Source organism: Bombus vancouverensis, chromosome 10, assembly GCF_051014615.1.
Source record: "Bombus vancouverensis nearcticus chromosome 10, iyBomVanc1_principal, whole genome shotgun sequence".
Classification (NCBI taxonomy): domain Eukaryota; kingdom Metazoa; phylum Arthropoda; class Insecta; order Hymenoptera; family Apidae; genus Bombus; species Bombus vancouverensis.
The window spans coordinates 8,931,447-8,957,871 of record NC_134920.1 but is presented as its reverse complement, the minus strand read 5'-3'; the positions used below and the strand labels follow the sequence as shown (position 1 = coordinate 8,957,871).

Genomic DNA, 26,425 nt, shown 5'->3' with positions numbered 1-26,425 from the left:
ACTGCTCCTACATATCCATCAACACAATCATGAAATATACATATTATGTATTTATATGAAAGCATAAGAAAAGAATAGGTATATAGAAACAGGTGTTTTAGCATTAAGATATTTCTAGAATAAAGTTTCTATAATTTTAATTGTAACCCTATTGTAAGTATTTATATTACTTTTACACATATTACTTTTACATTGTAGTTTGTGTTCCTTTCTAAAAATATAAGTTCAAAAGATCTCGCGAGAAAAATAAAATTCACAAAATATATGTTATATGTACATATGTATACCTGTGTATACTAACCTAACCTGTGTATAACTGTGTATCGTATCATTCTGTGAATACTTGTTTATTATACTCCGTGTTTCTAGGTTATCCAACTAAAATAAAAGAACTTTTTATTAAAATATATTAATTCTTAAAATCCTGTAGATGAGGATGAAATAAATTCACAATATAAAATATATTAAGCAATTAAATATTGTAATTAATAAAACTATCGATGATATTTAGGTTAGAATAACCTAAAAATACTTGATAATTTAATATAAAAATTACAACTTTTAAGGTTTTAAATAAATTTTAAAACAATGGACGACAGTCCAGTTATGAAACGACCTAAACCAAGTGATAGCGAAGAAGAATTGTTTCGTATGCAAGAAGAATTTTTAAGAAATAAGCAACAACCATCAGCCAAAGTGATTAATTTAAGAAGATCTGAAACATTTTTAAATACTAGTTCTGCTGTAGCTACTGACAGTCAAACAAATTCTAACAAAATAAGATCAAAATTTTCTGAATCAAAAAGATTAAGAAATCGTGACAGGGTGTCTACTTCTCAAAGTAGTGGTGATGTTATAAATCCTGCGATTAAAGAAGAAGCTGGGAAAAATCTCAACCCTGGATTGAAGAATTTTGTTCATAATATGCAAATAGCATCTTCATCGATAATATTAGGAAATATCATTGAAAAGAAATATGATACATGCAAGTATGAATTTGATAAAAAGGAATTTCTTTGTTCCAATAATGGTTTTCCTGAAGTCTTCGTGTCTAAATACATGGTAATCACATATTTTTATTGTAATAACAGATATAATGGAAATATTTGAAAAATACATTCAAATGTTTAAATTTTGTTACTTTTTCAGAAAAATGATAAGAATGGAAGTTTATTTTTGCATGACATTTCTCCTAAAAGCATTGTTAGAAATAAAATAGAAAAATCTGAAAAGATTGAACCTTTATGTAATACAGATAGTAGTGTTATTGTAGAAGGATCATGGGCAAATGAAATACATACAGAAAATTTGGAACGATTAAGCCAAATGACTCAAGAGGATATCCTTAAAGAAAAAAGTAAACTTGAGATGACTTTAAAGCCAGAATTGATACAATTTTTAAAAAATAGAAGGAATAAAAAACAAAAAGTAAATAAAGCTTCAGAAGACAATAAAACATCAAATGGCAAAGTTCAAGATCAAAATGAAAAATCTGTAAATGCAGAAAAGTTAGTTGCAGAAGAAATTCCTAATAAAGATCATGAAGATTTAGTCCAGAATAATGATGTCGTACCAATGCAGATAGATGAATTAGAACAAGATATACCCAAACCTTCAAAAGAATTGTTGCAACAAGCTAAAGAGAAGGGTTGGGTGCATATGGATTCTCTCGAGCCTGAAAAATTAAAATGGATGGAAAATATACCTGAAAAGAAAGATGAACCTATTCCAGAGGAACCATACAATGCTCGTTTTGACTTTAATGGTAAATATCCAAATGCTAATGTATATAAGAGAGAATCTATTATAGATATACAAATAAACTTTTTTTTAATAGGTGTATTATTAGCGTACAAAGACGACAATGTACCTATTGAAAAAGGTCTCCATCATCATGGAGAGGAACCCGAACGTCCTGGTTATTCTTTACAAGAATTATTGCAACTGAGTCGCTCATCGGCACAACAGCAACGCTGTACAGCTCTTACAACATTAGCAAATATTATAGAAAAAAGTCGCAAGGGCTGGTATGATAAAGCATTACAACCTGCACCATTGACTGCATTAAGTCAGAAAAATCTTCTATTACTATTAAGATTTTCTTTGGATGAAACCTCAGTAGCTGTGATCACAGCAACTTTACAAGCACTAAGAGCTTTCTTATATAGCGAAGCGGATGAAGTCTGTTTGGACAGACTATATGGTTTTCGAAATTATAAAGAACCTGTTTTAGCAACACCAAAAACTGATGTCGATGATATAAGCAATTTAAAAGATCATGAATTAGTGCAACTAGATGCAATTGCTGCCTTATTAAGAACTGACATACTATTAAGAATTAGGTACTTTTAATAATTCTATTTATGCAAATGCTACGAAAACTTTTATTAAAAAGATAATTGAAATTATTTATAGCTACATTTTGAATAAAATACGACCACCACCTGTTGCTGTAACTTGTGCATTAGAAATTCTAATTAGACTTGTAAGACATTCGCCCATTACTGTCTTAAAAATGATAAATTCTCCAAATCTATTGGAAACAATAATTGAGCATTTTATGCCTTTGTCTACAGATGCATTGGGTTCGTATATTTGTGTGATACTATATTATAATTTGCGAGATACTATAATATATATATGTGTATATATATATTTTATGTTTAAATAATGTGTATATACTAATGAATTAGTATATTTTTTATATTTATAGCAATGACAGATAATATAAATAATGTGTATGGTGTACCAGTAGTGGCTGCAGTTAGATTCTGTCGTATCTTACTTTGTTATGGAGGAAAATCTGTTGCCAAAAAATTAAATAGTCTTAAAATTATGCAACGCATTATATCATACGCCAGTTGTGATGCAGGGTAATTGTTTATTATAATTTAATACAAATAAGAAAAAATTTTGTAATGTATATAACATATATAAATCATAATTTTTTAATAGGAAGGGAAGTTATAATCTTATCATCGAAAATTTACGTTTGTGGAGAACATTGTTATTGCATGAAGAAGCCATGGATAGTTTAACTGGAGCACAATTATTTCTTGTGTCACAGTTACAGCTTCTGTTGAGTAATCACGATATTCAAAGCGCATCTGAATTATCTTGTGAATATGCAGCAGCTTTAATTGCTGTTGCAAGTTGCTTGACGCCGCTAAAAGCAAATATATCGGTCTTACTGTCCAAATGGAGTACACAGCTACTATCCTTAAGTAATTTCACGGTATGTTAATTTGAAGTATAATATACTACAAATATATGAATAAATATTATATTATATGTATATTTAATAACCATATATGTATATAAAATAATTGTAATCATATATTAAACGTAAAATATATTATACATAAAAAACTATTTTCGCAGTGGGGAAATACGAAACTTATCGCAGAAACGTTATTAGCAGTTAGTGATAGTACTGCGATTAAAACATTGAACATATCTCGATCGCAAGTATTTTCTAAACTTAAGTAAGTAGATGCTAAACATTTTTAAAATTACATTATATTAATATTGTGTTATAATAATTTTCAACGTTTTAATTTTTGCAGTTCTACTTCAAATTTGTTAAGCGATTGTTCTTTAGCTCTTGAGCGTGAGCCTTCTGCTTTGCCTCATCTGGGAGTATTAACCTATGAAGGACAAGTGCAACATATTGTATCTCACCAATCTTGTATGCCCTTTCTTGCAACAACTTTAAATGTATTCATTGATCATTCTTTCATAGAAGAAATTCAGGCAGTACTTAGTCTTCCACAAGTCTATAGGTATTTGAGAAGATTAGAAACAACAGATTGGTGTTTAGAGAGATCATGGTATACAAGATCTGAATTGTCTTTTTTAGTTGCTATAGTAAATGCAACCACTTTTGTTAAGGATAAATTAGATAATAAAACAATGGACATTATTTGGAAAATTGCTATTAAACTCGTGTCATCTTTACCTGCCGATTGTCCATCCGATGTAAAGAAGATGCTTAGAGTTTCACTAGCAAAGGAAAAATTAAATTTGGAGATAGTAACGAATGAATTAGAGAAATTAAATCTGAATTCAAATATTGGAGATATTAAATTGAATTTAAGTCGTGATATATCTGGTTTATACGAACGGTATATAGAATTAGACGGTAAATGGGATCAAGCGGCAATGCCTAAAGATTGGCTTTATTTACCTATTGTACATATTTATACAAAATGTAGAAATAATAATGCATGTAACGATGATGATAAAGCTGTCATCTTAGCCGTATTGAGTTTAGAATTAGTACTACCAGATTTGGTTGAAAAATTGTCACAAAGTTTGAGATTTAGTAGATTGGTACTTATATACCTGTGCGAGACGCTGTATTTAAGTAACGATGTTTCTGCTTTACTTACTAGAGCCGTGACAACTTTATTAAAAGATAATTACAAGAAGCTTAATTTTACAATAGATTTGCCAGGACTTAGTTCTTTTACCGATTTGTTTACTGCGATGTGTGAACATTTTTGTTCAACTTCCTATGGTGATTATGGTTTTTCAATGACCTTATTGGTACCAATTGCGCAAAGGCACGATGTTCATTATAGAAAATTGTTATGGTCGGAACATGTAGGTTTGCTTCGATATGTTAGATTACCATTAGAACAATTAGTTATTCCGTTAAAAGAATATCTTTATCCTCTTGAGGAAGATACATCTTTAATAGAAAGTTATATAACAGCGCTTGTTAGGGGAATTGTTAAACAAAGCTGGTGTCCTATTCCTTATACAATTGCATTACATCATTCTGCTATGTACTTGAAACAATCAAACAAATTAGCGGTACGAATGAGAACCCAATTAGAAAAAATACCCGATAAAGTTTTGGCTACTCTTTTGTTAAATTATCAACAACCTACATTTTAAAATTTGATTATAATTAATGTTATAGTAAATTATTAATTTAAAGTCAGAAAATATATGTATAATTTGTGAAATATGTATGTATGTTTAATACACATGTGAAGTATGTATGTTTGTCAATATATTCTATAATTAACAGTATTAAATAAATGATTGAAGGATTAAATAATTTATTTCAGTCGGTTTTGAAATATACAGATATCAGTGTCATTAGACAAAAAACTAATTATGCGAATAAAGAATAGGAACAATCTGTGTTTATATTTACGCAAAGTATAGAGGCACTGTTTGGTTATTTTCGCTGATTGCCAAAATTTGCAATGAATCAGTGCTATAATTAGAAAAGTATAGTAATCAGAATTTAATATTTTATTAGGAATTTATAATTTATGATGTGTACTTGTATGGCCATGCAAATATGTGTGTATAATTATACACTAGTATACATGCATACATATATGTATGGATATACACCATTTGTAAATTAGCATTTATAATTAAAGATTTCACATTCGTTTGTTTTTGATTACGAATATTTGAGTCAATATAATATTAACATAACGATGCATCTAATATTGTGCGAAAATTTAAACAATGAAGCTTTAGCATCACGTAAATCAAAATTCATATAATTGAAACAAAAGTTACATGACAGTAACAAAACTACATAAACAGTAAAGAATAACAACTGTAACAAAATTACACGTGTGTAAAAAAATATAATTTTTATAATTTTTCTCGATTTTACTCTGGAACGTATCAAGTTATTCAAATAAAAAAAAAAAATTGTGAAGATCATGGAACACAATAGGTATAAGTATAATAATAGTGATCGTAATTATGCTATAATATTAATTAAACGTGCCTTGAATAGCATAATAGTTATCATCATATTGCTTTAAGTAAGTTTCGTGTTTAAGCACATTGAATTGTATAACATTTTTTTTACAATGAAATATAGCAGGCAAATGAAAGAAGTTAAGTTTTTTAGAACAATTCCCAATCAATTAACGATATATATAGCTCGTAAATAATGTTAAACTTTCATTATATTCGTAATAATGTGGCAATATATCTTCGTTTGGTCTGCGCATTTTTTTATATTTTTTAAATTTAAATAATATTGAACAATGAATTTATATTCGAACGGTTTAACATTTATAATTTTATTATTATAAATGTCAACATATTATATTCAAATAACCATTTTTTTATGTATTAGTATACATATAATATCTATACTAGCAAGTATTTTGTATTATATTACTTGTATGTTTGTATAATGTGTAGCATAATGGGAATCTTCAAATTTATTTACTTTTTGCAATTATTTTTCCAATAGACAGATTAAATATACATATACATATACTATTGGTCGCTAGGCATGGAGTGCTTAATTCCTGATACGTTATGTATATCGTAAAAATATTGCGAGATTACGATTCGATAACAATTTAGACTGTCGATAGATCAAATATTTTCCCAATCGATTCCTTAACGATTACGATTCGTTAAAAAGATTGTAGTTCGTAATAATCATAGAGATATAAAAACAAAGTCTGTGAGCGAGCTGAGAAGATAATATAGCAATAGAAAGAGAACGCTATATAAAGATCTTTTCTTATTTGTATAACACATGCTTATTCGTACAGTAAATATGTAAGTGTAAAGTAACACCGATCAACGAGCAGCGTCGTGTGCATACTTAATTAGAGGACATAGATACAAAGCAGAAGTCTCTATGCAGCGTTCTTTTTCTATAGATATATCGCATCCACTTACACGGTAACATGACTCAGGTACTCCATCTTTGTATCTCTATGGTAATAACGCGTTAAATATAATTCTAAAATACATCGTTCCATATTTAGGTTAAATAAAATACACTTATATTCGTAGCATTATGTCTATTTTCTATATCACTTTATAACAATCATTATATATACATGAATGTTCCTGATATACATATATGTACGTATATACAAACACGTCTCTCGATATAGAAAAATAGGAGAATGAAATTACATTTGGATTACGTTAATGAAACGGATCCACCGTTTGATAATTACATATCTAGTCGTTAAGGGACCAAAAGGAATCGTTATGTTTGTTTTCTCATTAGCAGATATTTACGTTTTCCTTCTTGAAAAATCTGATTGATACCATACAGAAAGATAGCTATTCTCCATTTTTCTTCCGCCGATCAATACCACGGAAATTGTCGAAAATGTTCACCTTATTTTATTATGTTCACACGTCGAGCTTCTTAACGTGTTAAAGTAGCCAAAAATTTCCTATTATACGATTCAAATCCTAAGCTGTGCTGTTCAAGTTCCAAACAGAAACCCGCCACCTGTATTCTGACCTTTTTATTGGTCAAGCGATTTTAATGTTGTTTCAATCGGAAATGTGCCAATCACAATCGACAAGCGATAAGAAATAAATATCAGCCACTTTCTCTATGTGATGGCTTTCATGACATTAACACCCATCGATTGCTAGGATTCTATGCCAAGTTTCCTATATGTTTCCCTGTCTACCGTAACTAATCTGCCTTCCACGCTCGAACAGTCCAATTCGATACAATGTAACCTGGCACCCCATTCACAGTGGCTCTGATCGTCTTGGCGGTAGTATTTGATCTGCAGACAAGTAGTCAGGTAACCGGAACCCAAGACACGCATGGCTATTGGCAATTCTTCACGATGACCACGAGCACTCGCCGGTATACCCTTTGTGCTGTGATAAGCACTGTAAGCACAGGCTGTCCCGTCTCGTGCACGTTCAATCGTTTCCACTTGTTTCCCTCCTATGCTCAGGGACCTATAAATTTTAAGATTATTATTTAGGTAAGTTTATGATTATTATTTAGCAAATTATGTCTAAAATTAAAATTACTACTATATACAACTATGATAATTTATTAAAATTAGTGGAATATGATAAAAACAAAACAAAAGATATTGAACATTATAATGTCTACTGTGATATTATTACAGGTGATCTACATACATCTCATGAAGCAGTGATGTGATCTAGTACAGGGACGTATTATGGTTAACTAAGAATCGTAGTAGTGTAAGTCATTGTCAGTTTTTATAAAATAATGTTCTGCGTTTATTGTTATAGAAAATATCTCGTTATGATATGTAATAAAAAGATTAGATAGGTACTGTACAAAATTATTCATTTTAATATTTAGTAGGTAAAACAGTTTTCGATTCTTCCCATTATATTCATAAAAATATGAATTTATATTAATATTCGCAGTTTAGTCATGATATTCAGATTTAATAGAGGCTTATGTTTTTTCTGTTCATAAAAACTAGAATTTTCATTAAAGTTGTGCTACTATCAGCTTACAGGATTGTTGAAATAACAACCCAGAACATTAAGATCTCAGTCACAAGATCGCACAACTCAAATCAAGTTCTCTAAAGTGATGGAACATGCCTTAAATCTCGGAGAACTTATAGTACTCTGAAGAGCCTCAAGAGCGGAGCCTTATTGATAATATAATCGCAGAATTTACATTAGGTTGTTATTATATGCACAAGTTGTTCGTTCCAGTTACGCTAGTTTGTAGCTGCATACGTAGTACCATAACTTTATTTTCTCCACTATCTCCATAAATAAATCTCGTTTGCATATTAACGAAGTCTCATCTAATAATCACTTTAGAAATATTCATAAATTTGTTCGTTAACTCGCAACGATCACTTGATGCGTGTTATAACATACGCTATTTGGATATTATTGTAAGCAAATAAGCAATTTACATTTCCACGTTATCCGCTTGCTTTTTGTACTTTTCTTTTGTAATCTGCATTTTACATTTTAATCTTCTACGTCGTTAATCTTCTTCTTTTAAACGAACCTGTGTTTCCTAAATTGTAGGCAGCAGAGAAAGAGTAAGAGAGAGGGGGCGGCGGCGGTGAGAAACGCTCGTTAGGTTCCACGGAAAAAGGAAAACAAGCAAAAGGTTCTGGCTTCAAGGCTTTGACAAACAGGACAATTTGAAAGTCTACCGAAAGGTTAATCGAATCGGACGCTCTTTAGTTTCAATTGTATCCATGCATCGAAGCAAGTCTGATTCATTGATCGCAAATCGATAGACGCGATTCACGTTGATGGCAGGCGATGTTACAGAATCGTGCTTTAAATTCATTTGCATCTTCAGCCGGCTAGTATTGGAGTATATTCTGAATCTCGTTTCCGGTATCTATTGTGCACCATCTGGCACGTATCGCGGAGCCGCAATCATTTACAAAATAGTCGCGACATCCCGACATGTTGCAAATTGCTGAATTTTAACTTCGTCCCCATCCTTCCCTTCATATTCGTAACGATTCTCATTGTAGAAGACGTATTGTAATGAAATAGGATGGAATTTATTTTAATGGGTTCGTGATTTGGATAAACAGACGATCAAATGAATTGAGCGTAAGAAACACAAATATCAGGATATAAAAGGAATAGATTGAGCAATATTACCGTTAAATGTAATTGAAACGATATTCCATTACATTCAGTTGAGATATTTGTCGAAACATTCATCATATTTGCTATTCATCAAACATATCGTTCTAGACTAACTAGAAGTTACTGAAAATAACTTTCTCCCACTAAATATGAATATTTTTATAGCGGTACTTCCGTTTTATGTTCCATCTATGAAATTACATCTCCTAAAATGACGCCCATATAAAATAAATATCGCCTCTATAGAGTTTCCAATATCGTCGGTGAACTTTAGTATTTTATGCACAAATTTACATTCGAGTCTTCGTGTATAATCTTCAATTTCAATGCGTTTTATCCTTTCTAATCGGTCGACAATCGATCCTAAGTGTATCCGCTTATAAATGAATCGGTACAAACGTAAAGTTTCGACAGAGCTACAAATAAAAGGAGGAAGTTATTTCAAGCGTTTCGTTAAGCGCTCCTTTGCTAAATACGTAATCGGCTAGTAGAAAATGCATTTTTGCATTGGCGTATCGGATAAATTTTCGCTGTTCAACGAAAACAATACGTGCGTGCGTTTCTATAAATAGTAAATTCATATAGTGTATGCTTTAAATATTAATACATTCCGCATAGTAACCGCGGTGTAACTTGGCTTCACTTCAAGCCTTGTCGTATATTTTTAGTGTTTTGCAGGAGCAAATGATCCCTACGCGTATCAATGTCGAGCATCATTCACGTGTTAGAAATGAGTTCTCGTGACGCAGAAACATATACATATAATGTATAATTATTTGGTAATGCGAAGCCAACCAGCGTCAGAGATTTTGCTTGCTGTTTAAATAGTTCGAATTATAGTCCTTGATATAGCGTTCTATGAAGGAGGAAATTGGAACAGAAAATCGTTGTTCAACAAGCGTAATACTTTCTCTTACTTCCTTTTGTATATTTCAAAAAAAGAATATAAGGAAGAGGAAGGAAATTTATATTCATTTATTCGATACATAAAACGAGTCAATTTGTCGCTTGAACCAGTAATAATTTACACCGAATAGTTTATGTTCATAGGGTTTATTAACTTCTTAAATAGACTATAACATATAACATTATGTTAAATATAATAACATTGGTTTTAAAAATACTTTGTCGCATTTATACGAATTTTGTTTCGTAAGCAAATACAAATCTGGTTATGAAGATTTAATCTTCTGGTTCAGAAAGACTTTCCCATTGGGAAATGACCCAGTTATACAATAGTTAAGTATAAAAGTTAAATATCGGTTTAATATTGCGTCCATCATCATAATAGTTTGCTCTGTTTCAGTTGGAAATACAGAGACTCGAAAATTGCAAAAGTGATTCGAGCACGAGAAATCTTGGCAATCGAAATTATAGCAGTTGATTCCACAGGTTCATTAAGATGGCACATATTATAAAATACAAATGGTAATTAAATTGGATTAAATTATTTCTACAAAACGACAGTCGGTGAATCGCTAGCTTGTTAAGAGAATTTTACTTTAGGGTCAATGAGTTTACATATTGTTCAAACAAGTTTCATTACGTTAAACATTGTTCGTGACTATCGGTACTTTATACGCTTCGCTATTTCGTATATTTTCTGCATTCATTTGAGAAACATTTTTATTTTTTATTGTTAGAGTTTCTCTCTGCTTCTCCGAGCAATAGCATGGCTCGTGTTGTTCACTGTTCTGTCGATTTATATTCGAAAAACTATCGTCGAAACGCGCAGGAAATAGAATATAAAATATTTGTGATGTCAAAAAGTAAAATATTTTTTTCTATAATTTATAAATCTAAAACAAAATACACCAAGTTTCAAATATACCACACTGTTGCCGAAGTTGTTAATATTACAATTATAGTTGCTATAGGATTTAAAAGAAAAATTCTTCAAATTGTTCTCCGGCTTTTATCGCAACCGTGCAACGTTCATGATGAAATTTATATACGTTTTTAAATTACAAATCAAATGCACAATGTACTAAGTTTCAAATAATTAATTACATTAAAAGAGAAACTCAGTTTTCCGATAATGTCTCCCTATCGTACTCGCCTTTCCATCGCAATTGTGCAATATTCCCCGTGTAGTTAATATTTTCATATTAGAAGCGAAAAATGATACGCGTGAAAAGTTAAACAAGTGAGATCATAACCAGGATTATTATCAAAATTGCTATCAATTCCGGGGCAATGGGAATCGAGTCTTATTGCTTTGTGCCTTCGATCGCAATCACGCAATATTCAACGAGTAAAATTTACATTTTCGTATCAGTGATTAAAGGTATGGCACATAAAATCCTAAATAAATAAAACTGTAATGTAGATTACTGTTAAGATTATCCTTTGAATTACTATTACGAATTACTGTTATAAATTTAACCCTTATAAAGCTAATGGTGCAATACATCTCATAAATGGAACTGCGTATCGCATTTAAAGGATCACGACTGACCTAGATTTTTTCAAACGTATAAATGCAACATCCAGGGTAAGTTCATTAGAAATAGCACCCATACATAAACCAAAATTCGAATTTAAACAAGAAACTTACTCTCTTTTCTAGCTCGACTCCCATCGCTTCTGTACCTTCGATCGCAATCGTGCAATATTCATCTTCGAACTTGGATAATGTTAGTGCTCCTTTTCAGGTTGCGAGGAATTCAGCAATTGCTTGAGTCAATACGGTCGTCGTCAGGATGTTCAAAGGTGTGCTCCTTAAACATTAAACGACCCAGAGGACTGTCTAAGCCCGTGACGAAATCGTAAACTCGAGATTCGCATTCCCAGCACGTCGCTTTTCGATATTTCTCGTAAAGAAGCAAAGCACGCATGGTCGCTCGTCGTAAAAATAAAGAGCACGAAGAAATTTTTGGTGCAATACATTCGGGTCGTCGTCGTCATCGTCGTCGTCGTCGTCGTCGTTGATCAATCGCAATCGCGGAATCGTTTTAGCGAAATAACCGACGGATATATCGATGTAGATACCTTAAAAAGAAGCTTTTCGATGGCAAATTACGAATAATACCTAGAGGCGTATCCACGTTCGATCGATACGATTCTATCGCCGTTCGTGAAAAATGTAACGAGTCCTAGATCGTAAGCAGTGTGGAGACTTCTTTGTTCGTTTCTCTCCTCTCGATTCAACGTAGAACATCCAATTTTCCCGATTAATCCCTCTCGAGAGTTTTTTTGCTTGGAAACAACGGCCTACCATGACGAGCACTTCTTAATTTGGAAGAAGAAGAATCGCGTCTCTACGAGATTTCTTTCATTGGATGTTCGCGGAGTATTACGAACGATTTTTGGTATTTTCGGGAGATTTTTGTGAGAATATTAGATTGCTGGGAAAATTCCTGGCGAAAGATTAAGAAAGATTTAATTAGAATGAAACGCGAGGAAAGATTCCGCTAAAATTAGAGTTTTTGATATCCGTCACTTCAGCAGTCTGTTCTTGTCCTTCTCGTCTTGTCGGGTAATGAGTTTCTTCGAATGATTTTTACAGACTGCTGGAGTATTTCGTTTCTTGTTTACGTCCTTCGAACGAATCCTGTAGAGACTACAACAAAATAATAATGAGGCTGTATACTATATTTAGCTCACGAGACGAGACGCTGTATATAGATAAAGTTAAATTGGTTGTCGATCGATACGTAGATATTTTTCTTTGCCAAAGATTACGATATCGTAAGAGACCATAGAGTCTTTTTAGCAGCCACGAAACCTTGGTAACCACTGTGTTTTACTATCGACAGAGTTTCCCCGATTTCTCTTATCCTGGAGGAAAACCGAGGTGGTATGACTCAAAGGAAATGACCAAGAACGATTGTTGGTGGAAGTTGGAAAAGGAACGCGTGGCAGCGATAAGGGTGGAGATACGTTGGACTGATAGCAGGCAACGAGGTAAAAAATTCTCCGTTTCACTCGAGACATGCAACGGTAAGCCATTCTCTGCATTAAATACTAAAAGTAGATATTTCTGGTTGATTTTTAACGATGAAAGCTCCGTCCGTGATCGATTCGCCGCGATTCGAAAGCACGATTCGAGTGTTCTCGTCGTACGCTAACTAATTCAGAGTTTCGCGTGCAAGCAAAATTTCCTCAAGACGAAATCGAACAAAATCTAGCCAGAGTCTCCACTTTAACGATCGTGATACCGTTCCGTTCGATCCTTAGACACGCAGTGGATTTGGCCTGCTTTGATCTCGGATGATCATCTGGTAGACACTTCGCTTCCTTTTTGCCTCAGTGACGAGAGTTAAAAAAAACACCAACAACGAGAAGAGAAGTTCCGTCGCATTGAAAATAATCCCTCTGACAAACTCGCCAACAGCGGAAACGGCTTTTCTGCTTCTCTATTCAGGAAATTCTTTGTTCGTCGTACCTCGTTTTCTTTTTCGATACAGGCCAATTTTGTTCGGTTCGCGGAACGAAACACAGAGTGTTCATTTAACGCGCTTAAATTCGTATTGTACATTTGTAACCGACTTTGTAAGCGGAATTAGAAAGTTACGATATACATCACGCGCCAGATAAGATCCTCCGAGGTGTAGGAGCGTTCGATTTAAAGTAGAACTATCTGGCTCTGTTAGCTTTCCATCCACGCGCGCGTTTCCCCCGGAAATCGACTCCGCCGAATAAAGTGCATGCATACGTATCAGGCGAGAGAGAGAGAGAGAGAGAGAGAGAGAGGGAGCGAATCCCAAAGCGACGACTTTGATAGATCACGTGCAATTTTCGGAAGAAATATATTTTCACTTCACCAGCGGAAAACATCTTGCTCGTAATTCGACGCGCTTTTCCGTTTCGATTGCACCACTAACATTCCGAATACGCCACCAAGATCAGACTTTAATTAATTCGTCCAACTGTTTCGCGGTTATGAGGTTTACTAGTCGCGACCTAAATCGTTGGCACGCTATTACCTAGACTGTATTGGATCTTCAGCAATTGACTCTGCTTTATGCTATTCGATTGTGGCAGTACTATACTGAAAGCTTATTGCTCGTGTAGAAAGCAATTAAATGGACACTGTTTCGGGTCGATTAAGTGGACAGAGACTGGAACATTCTGTCCGATATTGCATCAATTTAACACGATGTTACGTTGAAAATCCAACTTTCTATGGCGAGATTACCTACCGCGCGTATTATACTTGTTGTTCGAAATTTATGTGATTCAAAGGGCTACGCGAAAAAGTAGGACAATAAGTTTCCCAACCCTGGAACGTCTCCCTTGGCATTATACCGCGTTTTATAAGCCACGTTTTCTCATTCCGTTTTTATAGGCAGACGCGGTATTATTCAGCATACTCATTATACGTGTGTTTCATCCAAGATTATTTTACTTATAGTTATCATCTATTAATCTGTTATAAAACTATTGTATATAAAGAAGCTCGCGGAAGTACACTTGTCGAACACTTGTAAAAAATCTTTCACTAATATATATCATCTCGTAACTTTTGCTTACATTTTCATATTGGTTCCAAATTTCATCAATATGATCACGACGGTCGTGTCTCGTTACACAGCTAATAAAGTTTCCAATTGTTTTATGCAACACACACTCTACACGTGTAAAAGCTTCCTATGGTGAGCGTTGAAATATTTTCGTGATCCATCGTATATCAAAATCTTTATGTTACTATTTGTTACTATTTGTCCCGAAGAATGAATCTGTTTGCAAAACTGTTGCCAGAAATAATAACCAAAATTCCAACGTAGATTTCCTGTTTTTTTTTTCTTCCTTTTTTTTCCAGTTTTCAAACAGAGATTGAATCGGCAAAAACCCTACAGCTCTTTCAAATCAAATTGTAGCCGCGTTCGATAGTTCGTGGGATAATTGGCTGCACGTACTTAAATCGATCGGACAACACGAATCTCCGACAAAAATGGTTCCCAATTAGCGAATTTGGCGGCGGAGCGCGAATCTGAGAGAGAGACAGAAATAAAGAGAGGCGAGAGGAAAAAGCCAATGGGACGAAGCTTCCCTTTTAAAAGGCGATCCGTCTGTAAAACAAAAAGCCATTCGCAATCTTGTATTTTTAGTCTCTTTACTTTCTTTCTTTTTCCTCCTCGCCTCTTTCCTCTCTTCTTCTTCTTCGTTTACTCTCCTCTTCCTTGCTGTGTTCGCGAAATAAAGTAGGAACAGTCGGCATTGAAACAGGCGAGATGAAAGGGAGACCTTCGAAAAATAGGCACGTTTGTTCGGGTGGAAATTTGCGACAAAAGTTTCGATAGCGGCCCACCAAGGATACACGCTGCTAATCGAACTTCTAAGCAGTGCCGACAGTTGCACTTTCCGGAGGGATGCGATTTCCTAACAAAGACTCGCGAAAATCGCTGACTCACGTCGACGATAAATAGAGACGATCCCCTGTACAAATACTTGCAACGCCACACTCAGCGGTTCGCGTTAGGTAAATCGAGAATTTGACGAATGTATCTTACTTTATGTTTAAAAGGGAACACGATTTACATGACTTCAGGGCTAAATATAGTTACGAATAATTATACTTGAGTAATCATACCTGAAGGTTTAATTATTACGTGATTTAAATATTAAAACGGCTAAAAAAAGAATTTACTCTGTTTCGCATGCGACCATACGTATCGTGGTATTTGCGTGTCAATTAATCAGATGCATGCGAAATTTTCTATCTTTTAGCACGTTCCACTGCCCCATGACTCACGTTATGGGTCAACGTAATTCCCAGTTATGATACATGTATATCGCTTTTTTAAAGCACATTTTCGTCCTCCGACTATGAACGCGGTTAACACGTAATTATTTTTACGCAACTACAAGAATTTAGTAGCGTGAGAATAAAACGCGAGGCTTGATAAAAATATATTTCGTTTAAAAAGAACATGAATATGCAAACGTGCTGCTTTGTAATTTACGTCGTACGCGATACGAATTTGAAAATAGGAATGCACAGAATTACACGATAGAATGAATTATTATGAAGAAGTTAACGAAACTCGGATGAAACTGGGATAAAGTTCGTAGAAGACTTCTGTTTGACCCATTTGACGTTCCCTTTTCCTTCTGTTTTACATCGATTAACCGATGTCATGGACCACATGGAAGTAAGCTGTTGTTCTAGTTCTACCAGTCTATAGTACTTTCGAAAGTGGAATATTTTTTATTCCGTGACCCGGTTTCTTGCACCGTTGTGTATCGCTGTCAGGCCAGTGTGTCTTTACACTACCTCGCTACCAGATCTTTTTTCCATGCATCCACCTTATAAATACGTGATTCTCCTAAATTTCCTCGCAAGACGCGTTTTATAGATTTAATCAACGTTCCAAACGTTTTCTACCTAGCGATCCGTTTGCAGAGGAATTGCCAATTCTTTTAATCAGACGCTGCATTCGCCTTAAGAATATATCGTCGTATCGAAAAAGATGGATCACTTCTTGTAAAGAATCAATCGGTTTTCATTAATTTGTATAGCTACTGAATCTCAATTTGAACTTGACGACATTTGTACGGACCCGAAAGATATAGTTATTAAGACCAGCGATATTTTAATATCTTCGATGCTGTAACATAATGACGACGAATATTTTGAAAATTTAGGAAGAGGCGAGAAAACGCACGTTTAGCTGCGAAACTAAAAATACAGACAATTTTGCCGATGTAAGATCGATTGACTACGTCTCGAATCCTAAAATTGCTTCTCTGTAAAAATTATAAAATGTGACTTATCGTGCTCTTCTTTTACAATCTTCGAACATAATTTGCGCGTATAACGATGCTAACGAACGTATTAAGAATTAGAATTGAACGTGTATTGTGAATGTATTATGTATATGTGTGTTATATTATACTCCGTAGTAGTGTTTCTCAGTTGGATGCAGGCTTTGTGATCGTCTGACTTATCAGTCTCGTTACTACTGATCTTCGTTCACGGCTCCGCTCGCTAGAAATAACATATTTATGTACAGTTGGTTTCACGACAATATTGTAATATTTATTTCGTCACGTTTCTCTTTTATGAAGCGGTGTGTGTACGTGACTTGTTCGACTTTGGCAAAGTTAACTCGAAACTTTCGATCGTTAAAACGTTATTAGTTAGTCATTCGTGAAATGATTTACTAAGCACACGTAGTACCGCAGGTTCTTATACGCTGTTGCAAATAATTAGAGAAATACCTTTGTTCGATAAGTAGGCTGAAGAGAAAGTTGATGAGTAGCTACGAATTGCTAGCTCGATATCGTAAAAGTTTTAACTGCTTCTGCAAGTTCAATGGTTAACAAATGCCTGTTTTGTTCCTCGCTTGTTTTTTTTTCCGAGCATTTCCAACGATTTAAGTCGTAATACACATAATACGTTCATGAAAAGTTCCTATAAGTGTTCAGATACGTTCGTGAGCCACGGTATATAGTGCAGAATTTTACATTTTATGGCACATTGTCACACGATACTCTTGAATTGCTACCTAGAGCAGTAATGGAATTTTTAATTAGCCAGATGTTTCTGCAGAAACCAAGTCGATGAATAAATCATTTTTATCAGAATCTTTCCAGTGTTCTTTAAATAATATACGTGTGAATTATCGCGTGGAGTAACGGTTCAAATTGTCAAATATAAGTTACTTGAACTTCTTGTGAGCATTCCGTGAAGATGCCTGTTCCAAAATTCAAATCCTCTGAGCCATCGTGAAAAAAAAATGGGGATACAGAGGTACGAAATGTTGAATATCCGACCTATACGGTAGAACCTAATTTTTACGAATTCTATTTACTCGAGCGCAATTTTAACGAGTGCACGGTTAAATGAACTCTTGCTGGTTGAATCCACTTACTTTAATACAAATTCTTATTATATGAATTCCAAGCATTTTTAATGACGCATTTTTATAAATCGTATAACAAAATCTATTGGCAGATCACACATGTTTATACAATTACGTTAAACTAAAAGATGTAAAAGTGACGAATAACGTAGAATTCAGTTTGATATGAACAAGATGTATCCAATAATCGACGAAAATATATAAAATATCTAAAGCAAAGTCTACTCCTTTTAATATTTAATTGCTGGAACTTCCCGTCCAGGTTCTATTTCCTTACTTGTCTTCATAAAAATATGAAGTCGTTGTAACATATACAACACGTAAACCTACGGTCTATCTGTCAGCGTGCAAAGTTTCAACTAGACTGCAACCAGCTGAACCTCATTTCTTGTCAGTCATTCCCAACAGATGGACACGCAAAATTTCCATTCCTATGATATTAGCCAGCGAATGCAAAAATAAATCAGGCGCTGTAACGTCACACAAATGAAAGAAGAAAAAGAGAGAAGAAGAGAGGGAAAAGAGAGAAAATGAAGGTAGCAGAGTAAATTTTCAATCCGAGATATTAATTGGAGCAAGGAAAAGTTGGGGCAAAATTATTTTCAGAGCGGCTCTTTCGAGCGGTAAATTTAAACTTATCCGACGTGGAAAGTGGCCTTCTCGCATAGGTGATGAAAAATAGTTGGAACAGACGCCTGTACAGATAACGTCTCGCTCTTTCTCGAGGATTTTGTAAATAAGCTTTTTCCCCAACCAACGTGTATATCCCTTTTTCCATCGTTTGCGCAACCAGTGCAGTGCCTTTGCAGCGACCGCCGCTGAATGTTTATTGACGCGAGTCACGAGCATTCACAGTTATCGAGAATCCGATCGAGCTTTTGCCAGAAACGAAAACTTTCGATAAGTTTGTACATGTACGTAAAGATTAAAGTCCTCGGCCGTGGCAAAACGTAACGCAGGTAATCAACTTTCAAAGGTCGAGTGTTATTGGGAATATTGAACCTGCCAGACAGGAGAGAAGAAGATACAGTCGCGCCGACTCGATGTAACTGTTCGTACCGATATATCGACGGATTTCCCAGGCATTTTATCGTCTCGTAGAATAGCTCTTGGCGTTCCCAAAACGAAAAATTCTACACGAAAAATTCCAACGTTGGTGGATGTAAATTTTGGAATTTTCCAAAGTTTCTCGCTGGTGGAAATTGTTAAAACGTAAATGACGCGGATGGTATGGCTTTTTCGTATTTTCGCGTGGTACACGTCGTATTTATTCCTAAACACGGTGTACAAATAACTCATTTTCTCGATGTTCTTCGTATCTCAATGTCTTTACTTTTATTCCTTCTTGTATCGTTCTTTATTTTCCGTCGTATTGTGTTCGATATAGTAATTCGTTTTGCAGCTGACAGATTGGAAAGATATTATAAATGGTTTGTCATTCTCTTTATACTGAATTCAAATATCGATCAAATTTTGTTTATTTATGAAATGAACATCCAACTACGAGATCTAAGCTAATAATAATACAATAACTGTCACGGTGATAATGTGAGTGAAGTAAGACACTACAATTTTATACTCCGAATCTCGAATAGTCTTCTTCGTATTTTTCTTTCTTCCGTCAAGTTTCGAAACTCGGTAGCAAAGGAACGCAGTACGCATATAATAATTAGAGTACTCGCTAATTAATCTAACTCACGTAAAGTTTACCGCTATATTGCGTGATTCGGATTAATCAAGTATACGACCCTTAAGACAATGAAAATTCTACACGAATTTTGAAGACAACGAAATTGAGATGTAGATCGTATTCACGGAATAAATATCCGTTTGCCCTTTATCCGAGTGATGCACATTTCTGTTAAATTTGCAAATAACATATTCATGAAGAAAATGGGATATTTTTCTCTTACACAAGCCACAAAAATAATGGATGAGAATGGATTATAAATGTTTGCTATCGAATGACAAAACGAACGATATAGCCCGAAACAAAGGACAGAACATTTTTACAAATACTAGGAAACACTGGAGGGCAAGACAGGAAATCCCAATTTCGCATTGATCGTGGGGCAATTTACAGTATAATTTGCTGGATAGAATGTACTCATTTAAAACTCTGCATCGAACATTTGTATGACGGTATTAATATTTTCTTTCAAAATATTACATTCGAGAATGGCAGTAAATAAATGTATACATTCAAAGCTATGTCGTTAATGGCAAGAGGAACGTAATAAATTTATACAGAGGCTCACGAAAATATTTTATATATCGATATGTAGAATTAGCGTGTACATTATTGTGCATATTAGTACGTACGTGTACTGTAAATATATATTTAATAAAAAAATTAGCGTACGCTATGAATAGCTATCTTAAGCATATAATAATTGAGGCTTATTAACGTAATTGACAATTGACCGTTTAAATATTTTTGTGATCCAACTGTATGAAACGTATATTTGCGTTAAATATCTCGTAGCTGTTACATCCGTTTTTAAACTTGTCTCAGACTTTACCAATATAATTATGATAGTCTGGCCTCATTACCGTGCTAATTAAATTTCAAAATGTTTCGTATAACACGCATAGTATATATTCGTCAGAGATTTCTACAAATATTTGGTTATCGTTAATAATAACAAGAACATAACGAATTCACTCAAAATTCTATCAATTATTATTCATATTGCGATGGAGACTCGGTTATGTTGCGCATTATCCGGGCTGCTTCGAACCACCTTACTTACTATAACTTACTTATTATAACTTAGTTACTGTAAAATAATCAGATATTGCGGAAGCAGTTAATCAAACTTTCAAGCTATTAAATAACGAATCGAGCCTAATTGCATGTAGAATATTACAAAATTTCAAATGTTTTCTATGATTTTGTTATAGGATTTATGAACATTAATAAAATTCTTGCGTATTATCCGAGATAGACCCGGTCCACGTCACGTCAGCTAAACGAGCTTCTACTGTATAATTATGCGATAAATAACGGAATTTCTGATTCCTAAATAACACGCGAGTTTACAATCGACCAACAACGAATGGAGTGATTTCGTGCATAAAAAGAATGACAGTTGCATTTTCCGAAGGACTCGATTTCCTGGTACCGCGTTCGTTTCCTCACCGTCTAATTGGCCATGGTTGTTTAAATATTATCCACGCGAAACCCGTGCTCGTTCACTAGCATCAGCAACACTCTGCATATCGTAATTGCCACGTAATTTTAGCTGCTATTCGTGTTACGAGCGACGGTTCATTTTCCAACCCTGTGCGAGCCGGAGACCGGGCGCCGCAATATAACGCCAGTCGATATTTCAACCGGTCGTGTATGATTACTTTCGTCTTTTGACGTGTCTATTTCGTAACGAAAATGTATCGTTACGAAAACACGATACATCCAGATTCGATCGAAATTATTTATCATCAGTCCGCCTGCCAGACGAACCAATGAAATTTTCATCGATTCTACCCTCGTCCTACATCAAACTTCGAAACTTTGCGAAGTGCGTGCGTGCATACATATGTAGATGGTTTTCAGGGAAATTTCGAAACAGTGACTCCATAATTTTCGAATTTCTACAAATTTTCTAATCTAACGCAATTTCTCTAATCCTACTTCCAAGATATTTCCCCAATGCGCCTGAACAAACTACGGTACACAGTTTGATATTCGTGGTAGCTTTAATAAATGCATCTCTTCAGGAGACCTCGGGAAAAGTGTCTTCTTTCGAATTTAGGTAAACTTTTTAGTCCAATGATCGTCCTTCCGTCGTAGTTGCGAGATCCTTTTTCCTAGATGATTTAAGGAAAATAAATGTGCAATGCACAGTTCGATACTTAAATATAGCGTTGATAACAATTTTAAGAGGTGCGCCGTTTAGATAAACTTCCAAAAAGATATAATAATTTCTACGATTTTCTTCTTGTTGTTGGGTGGGTTTTAGGTCGTTTAGTAACGTCGTTTCGCATCTTTTTACGGCATTCGTACTTTCACAGCTCTCGCCAGTGAAAATCTCGTTAAATATCCAGCGAACCGTATGTCAAATATCAGAGTCCAATTGTTTCAGTAGCATTAACCGTACCGATGATCGTAATCGATTTGTAACTTTTACAGTTCAAGGCAATTACTGCGATATGTATACGTATCGTTTCAGTAAGTACGTAGTGGTAACACCTGCTTTACTCTCACCACATTTCTGACACAGTTGCACCTATATACTTACATCAAAGTACAACGTTCTGTATCCCTTTTTTCATATATTTACAGACATGGTAATCCTTTTGTCCAATTTGTCCTTAGACAAATAATTCGATACTTTTGGTCGTAGCCTTCTTGTATTACACTACTCTTCATGAATAAGAGCGTTCGACACTGGCCCTAAACATTTATTTTGCAAACATTTTCAGTTACGAACATTCTTTGGATAGACAGTCGACCGTCGACAGACTTGGGCAGCTGCAGAACTTAATCCGTTACTTCTTGACGTGTTTCCTACCCCTTCGGGTACATGTATCTCCTACAACCCTTCTCAATATCTTTCGTTTGTTTTTCAAGTACCTTTTATCAAATGTTCCTGACTCTTCGTTTTCGTTTCAACGAAGTAATATCATTTAGTCTTTGTTCTCGCATATAGTCATACGTATATATACTTAGATATCGAAAAATACGAATATATTAGATATCCTTGGATAACAATATATACAGCATGCATTGGATTGTAACATAAGTTCGTTCTGTTTTTATGTATACTATATATAAACGGAGAATATGGAACGAACGTATATCGCAAGCTTAATAAAAATGAATTGTTCAACGGATTAAATAATACAGATGCATGCAAGGGGAACGAAGTTTTTGAGATTTTAAAACGAAGAGTCAAATATTAAAAGAAGTTATAAAATAAGAAACTGAAAAGAATGACTAATAGTTCGCGAATTACTGCTGGAATAGACGAAGATAAAAACGAGCATTTATCTCAAAGCATATCTCTTTCGCCGATTCTTCTTGTAAAAGATCTTCTATATCTTTCACAAATGTTATGTCTCACGTCGTGCTCTACTATTCGAGCAAGAAATCTGCTCTTTCTGCTCGGAAAAAGAATTATAAGAAGCATTTTACAATCACGTTTATAAAACTGATGTTCTTTTCAGGCAAACTATCTGGGGGTTAAATCATCCCGACAAAGTGATCCGGAGATATCGAACGTCGAACAGTGGGGAACGAGGCTTTCATATCCAGACGTTTGTCATCGTGCTCGGTTATTTCCTATATCGTGGCCAACAAAAGACTATTAGTATGCCGTGCACAGTGACACCTCATGGTCCTTAATCCTCGATGAAACCCATCCGTGAATTAAAAGTTATCGTTGATCGACGATCCTCCTGATCCAGTTAAGCCGCGAAGAGTGTCGTTTAGAAACTCTCCGGTTGTAATTATTCGGAACGGTATCCACAGAAGCGATTCTTCCTCTTCTTTTCTCATTCTTCCGTCGACGAGGTCCTGAGAATCGCTAAATGGAGATTGATCTTTCCTAATGTCGTTTTTCTGCGCTCTTAAAATCGCTCGTCGCGACTATAAAGCATATAACGTTTTATAAGGTCAGAAGGATCGTATTTTATAATTCTCACTCTTGCGTTAAAGTATCCCGGTTGATCCAGCGAAGGAAACACGGTCAATCCTCGAGGGCTCGAACGAAAATGTATGATCCTTGTCGAACACTAATTTTACACGTCCGTTTCACTGGTACCATGCAATTCTTAACACATTTACAAGTTGATTGACGAAGAAGTTTCTTATAAATCTACACGATCTTTTCTCATCTTTAACGTATAATATGGTGTACGTCATTGGTTGGAGAAATTTCATTGAAAGGAGAATATCGTTCACCATCGCAACAATGCCGTGTCTTATAATGGAATTAGGAACAATAAAAACCAATACGAAGAGAGATTATTTCGTCCAGAAATAGAAAACATATGATAGGATGTTCTATTTTTAAAGGCTGGCAGAATTTATATTATACCATTATTATATCGTAACATCTTAAAGCATATAGAAATGTGGAACACGATTACAAGAAGTGTTCCAATAAATGAAACTTTCGTTCAAGAAACGCGTAATCCTGAACACGCGTGTAATTGAAGTATCGTAAGTGTGTATGAAACATTAAGGACGATTATAGAAGAGACATATTATAGGAAAAAAATTAACGACGATAGTATAGTATTGCATCGATATCGTGTTGTTTGAAAGATATGTGCGTACGGTATTCTAAACGTGTTATTGCGTATATACATTGAAATGTACACATCTATCGAGAACTACGCGCATCCACGAGCATTTGTAATAACGCTCGCAGGTTGGGCGGGTTCGATCCCTCAGAAAGGACGTGCATATATCATTTTTACTACTTTCAGCCTATAATTCACGTTCTCCGACGCATGTCGAAAATAGGTGTAATCTTTTTCTGCGAACCGTTTCGCGCGTTGAGTTTATCGGATGGACGTAAAAGTTCAGTATTGGTACGTTTGTTCTCTTAAAAGCAATGGTACACAAAATGGGAATTTCTTTGATGATCGATGTATCGTAAACGAGCATTTTATCCAGTAGGTATCGTAAATGAGAGATCTAAAACTGTTTGCCAAGTATAAACTGGAAACTATAACGGCCACTGAAAATCGAGTTACGATTATAGTAGAAAATCAGTAAACGGTATAATGTTTTAGTACGAAGGGTAAAAATGGTATTTAATTTACGATTAATAGGTAGTTTAAATATTAATAGAAACGATTAAAATAATAATTCATATGAAAAGGCTGAGGTTACAAGAAATACGTAAGATGAAAATATGCAATGCTGAACCTTTTAAAAAATGAAAACTACAATCTATGATCGCACAGTGAAATCAATATTTAGCGACAGGTAAGAATAACGCTCATCTATCAAGTACTATGTCTCAGAAATTTATCTGATCACTAATTTACGCGGTAAAATTAATATCTCGATCGCACCGGATAATACGAAAGTAAGATAATAATGACTGACTGTCGAGTTTCTAATATCTTTAAAAAACTATAAATCCCTGAGCTGTGTTTCAGATATCCTTATTATTGCAATTGCAGCGATGAAATTACCGCTGGGTAAAAGGACCGTGTTATAAAACAGAGCCGCGGGATCAGATAAAAAGGAAACAGTGGTACACGGACATGCGAAAATAATAAACGGTGATCAAGCACGAGGACGTGAAGAAATGATTGCTCTTAAGGAAAAAAGTGAAGATTAATTGAAGTAATATAATTGCTATCGTCACATTCACTGTACCCACTCTAATAGTTGCGGAGGTTTGAAGCTGATGTCCAACCGATACGTAGCTTCGCAGCTTAGTTTCACTGTCTTCAGCTGCCGAAATCTCGCCGATGTCTCCATTTTACAGTAAACAGGACCTGCGGCCGGTTCGCGCCTTAGGGACAAGGTCACTCGAAAATGTCCATCAGCACCCATCTATCACCATAATTTAACTTTGGAGGAAAGATAAAAAGATACAGTGCAACGTCTTTTGAACGATCGATGCTTAAATAGATGTCCGTTTAAATCACGCGATATGACTATGCGCGTGGTACAATTGAAAAAATAGAAGTAAGATCTTTTCTGAAAATTTGAAAGGCAGAACTCTTGTAAAATTGGCGTACTTCGAAAGAACGTCGCAACAGGACAAACGAACGGTGCAACGTGCACGGTGGGCGTCGCGACGCTTACTGAACCGCAGCGTCGTAGACGTAACGCGATTCCGGCACGCGACGACGGCTTTGACTTTTCTGTTTTGTCTTTCAATCCCCGCACAGTGATCGCGTTCCCCTTTCCGATAATGAAGAGATTACTGCAACCAGGGTTAGCGTGTTTAACACGGTTCCTATATATATGTATAGCATTCGCATTGAAACCAATAATAGCGTTGAAGAAATGGTAAAATGTACAATTAATTTCGGTAGCGGTTGTAAACGAACTGTAAACGGGTTGGAAGAAATTTTACGCTTTGACCAACAATAACTGATACTGATATATTTCTACTTGTGCTTTTTTTTGTAATTAATGCGAATTGCTTCTCTTTGTATTAATATAAATAAGATGAAAGAATATTATTTTAGAAAAATTAAAATATTTAAAAAATGAATAAATATCATAAGTCGGATAGTTATGATAGTATATATATATATAT

The 26,425-nt window shown here is 34.6% G+C and overlaps 2 protein-coding genes across 2 annotated transcripts; one reads left to right on the top strand and one right to left on the bottom strand.

Annotated features, from left to right (window-relative positions):
- Positions 1–86: 86 nt before the first annotated feature.
- On the top strand, positions 87–5,876 carry LOC117157083 (RNA polymerase II-associated protein 1). Its single transcript, XM_033334792.2, has 8 exons — positions 87–1,062; positions 1,150–1,765; positions 1,838–2,342; positions 2,416–2,585; positions 2,714–2,873; positions 2,956–3,235; positions 3,382–3,485; positions 3,567–5,876. Exons 1-8 carry the CDS (start codon positions 589–591, stop codon positions 4,900–4,902), a joined length of 3,645 nt encoding a protein of 1,214 aa, XP_033190683.1. The 5' UTR covers positions 87–588; the 3' UTR covers positions 4,903–5,876.
- Positions 4,147–26,013, bottom strand: LOC117157090 (CB1 cannabinoid receptor-interacting protein 1). Its single transcript, XM_033334801.2, has 2 exons — positions 25,535–26,013; positions 4,147–7,722 (listed from the first exon to the last, which is right to left on the bottom strand). Exons 1-2 carry the CDS (start codon positions 25,708–25,710, stop codon positions 7,398–7,400), a joined length of 501 nt encoding a protein of 166 aa, XP_033190692.1. The 5' UTR covers positions 25,711–26,013; the 3' UTR covers positions 4,147–7,397.
- Positions 26,014–26,425: the final 412 nt, after the last annotated feature.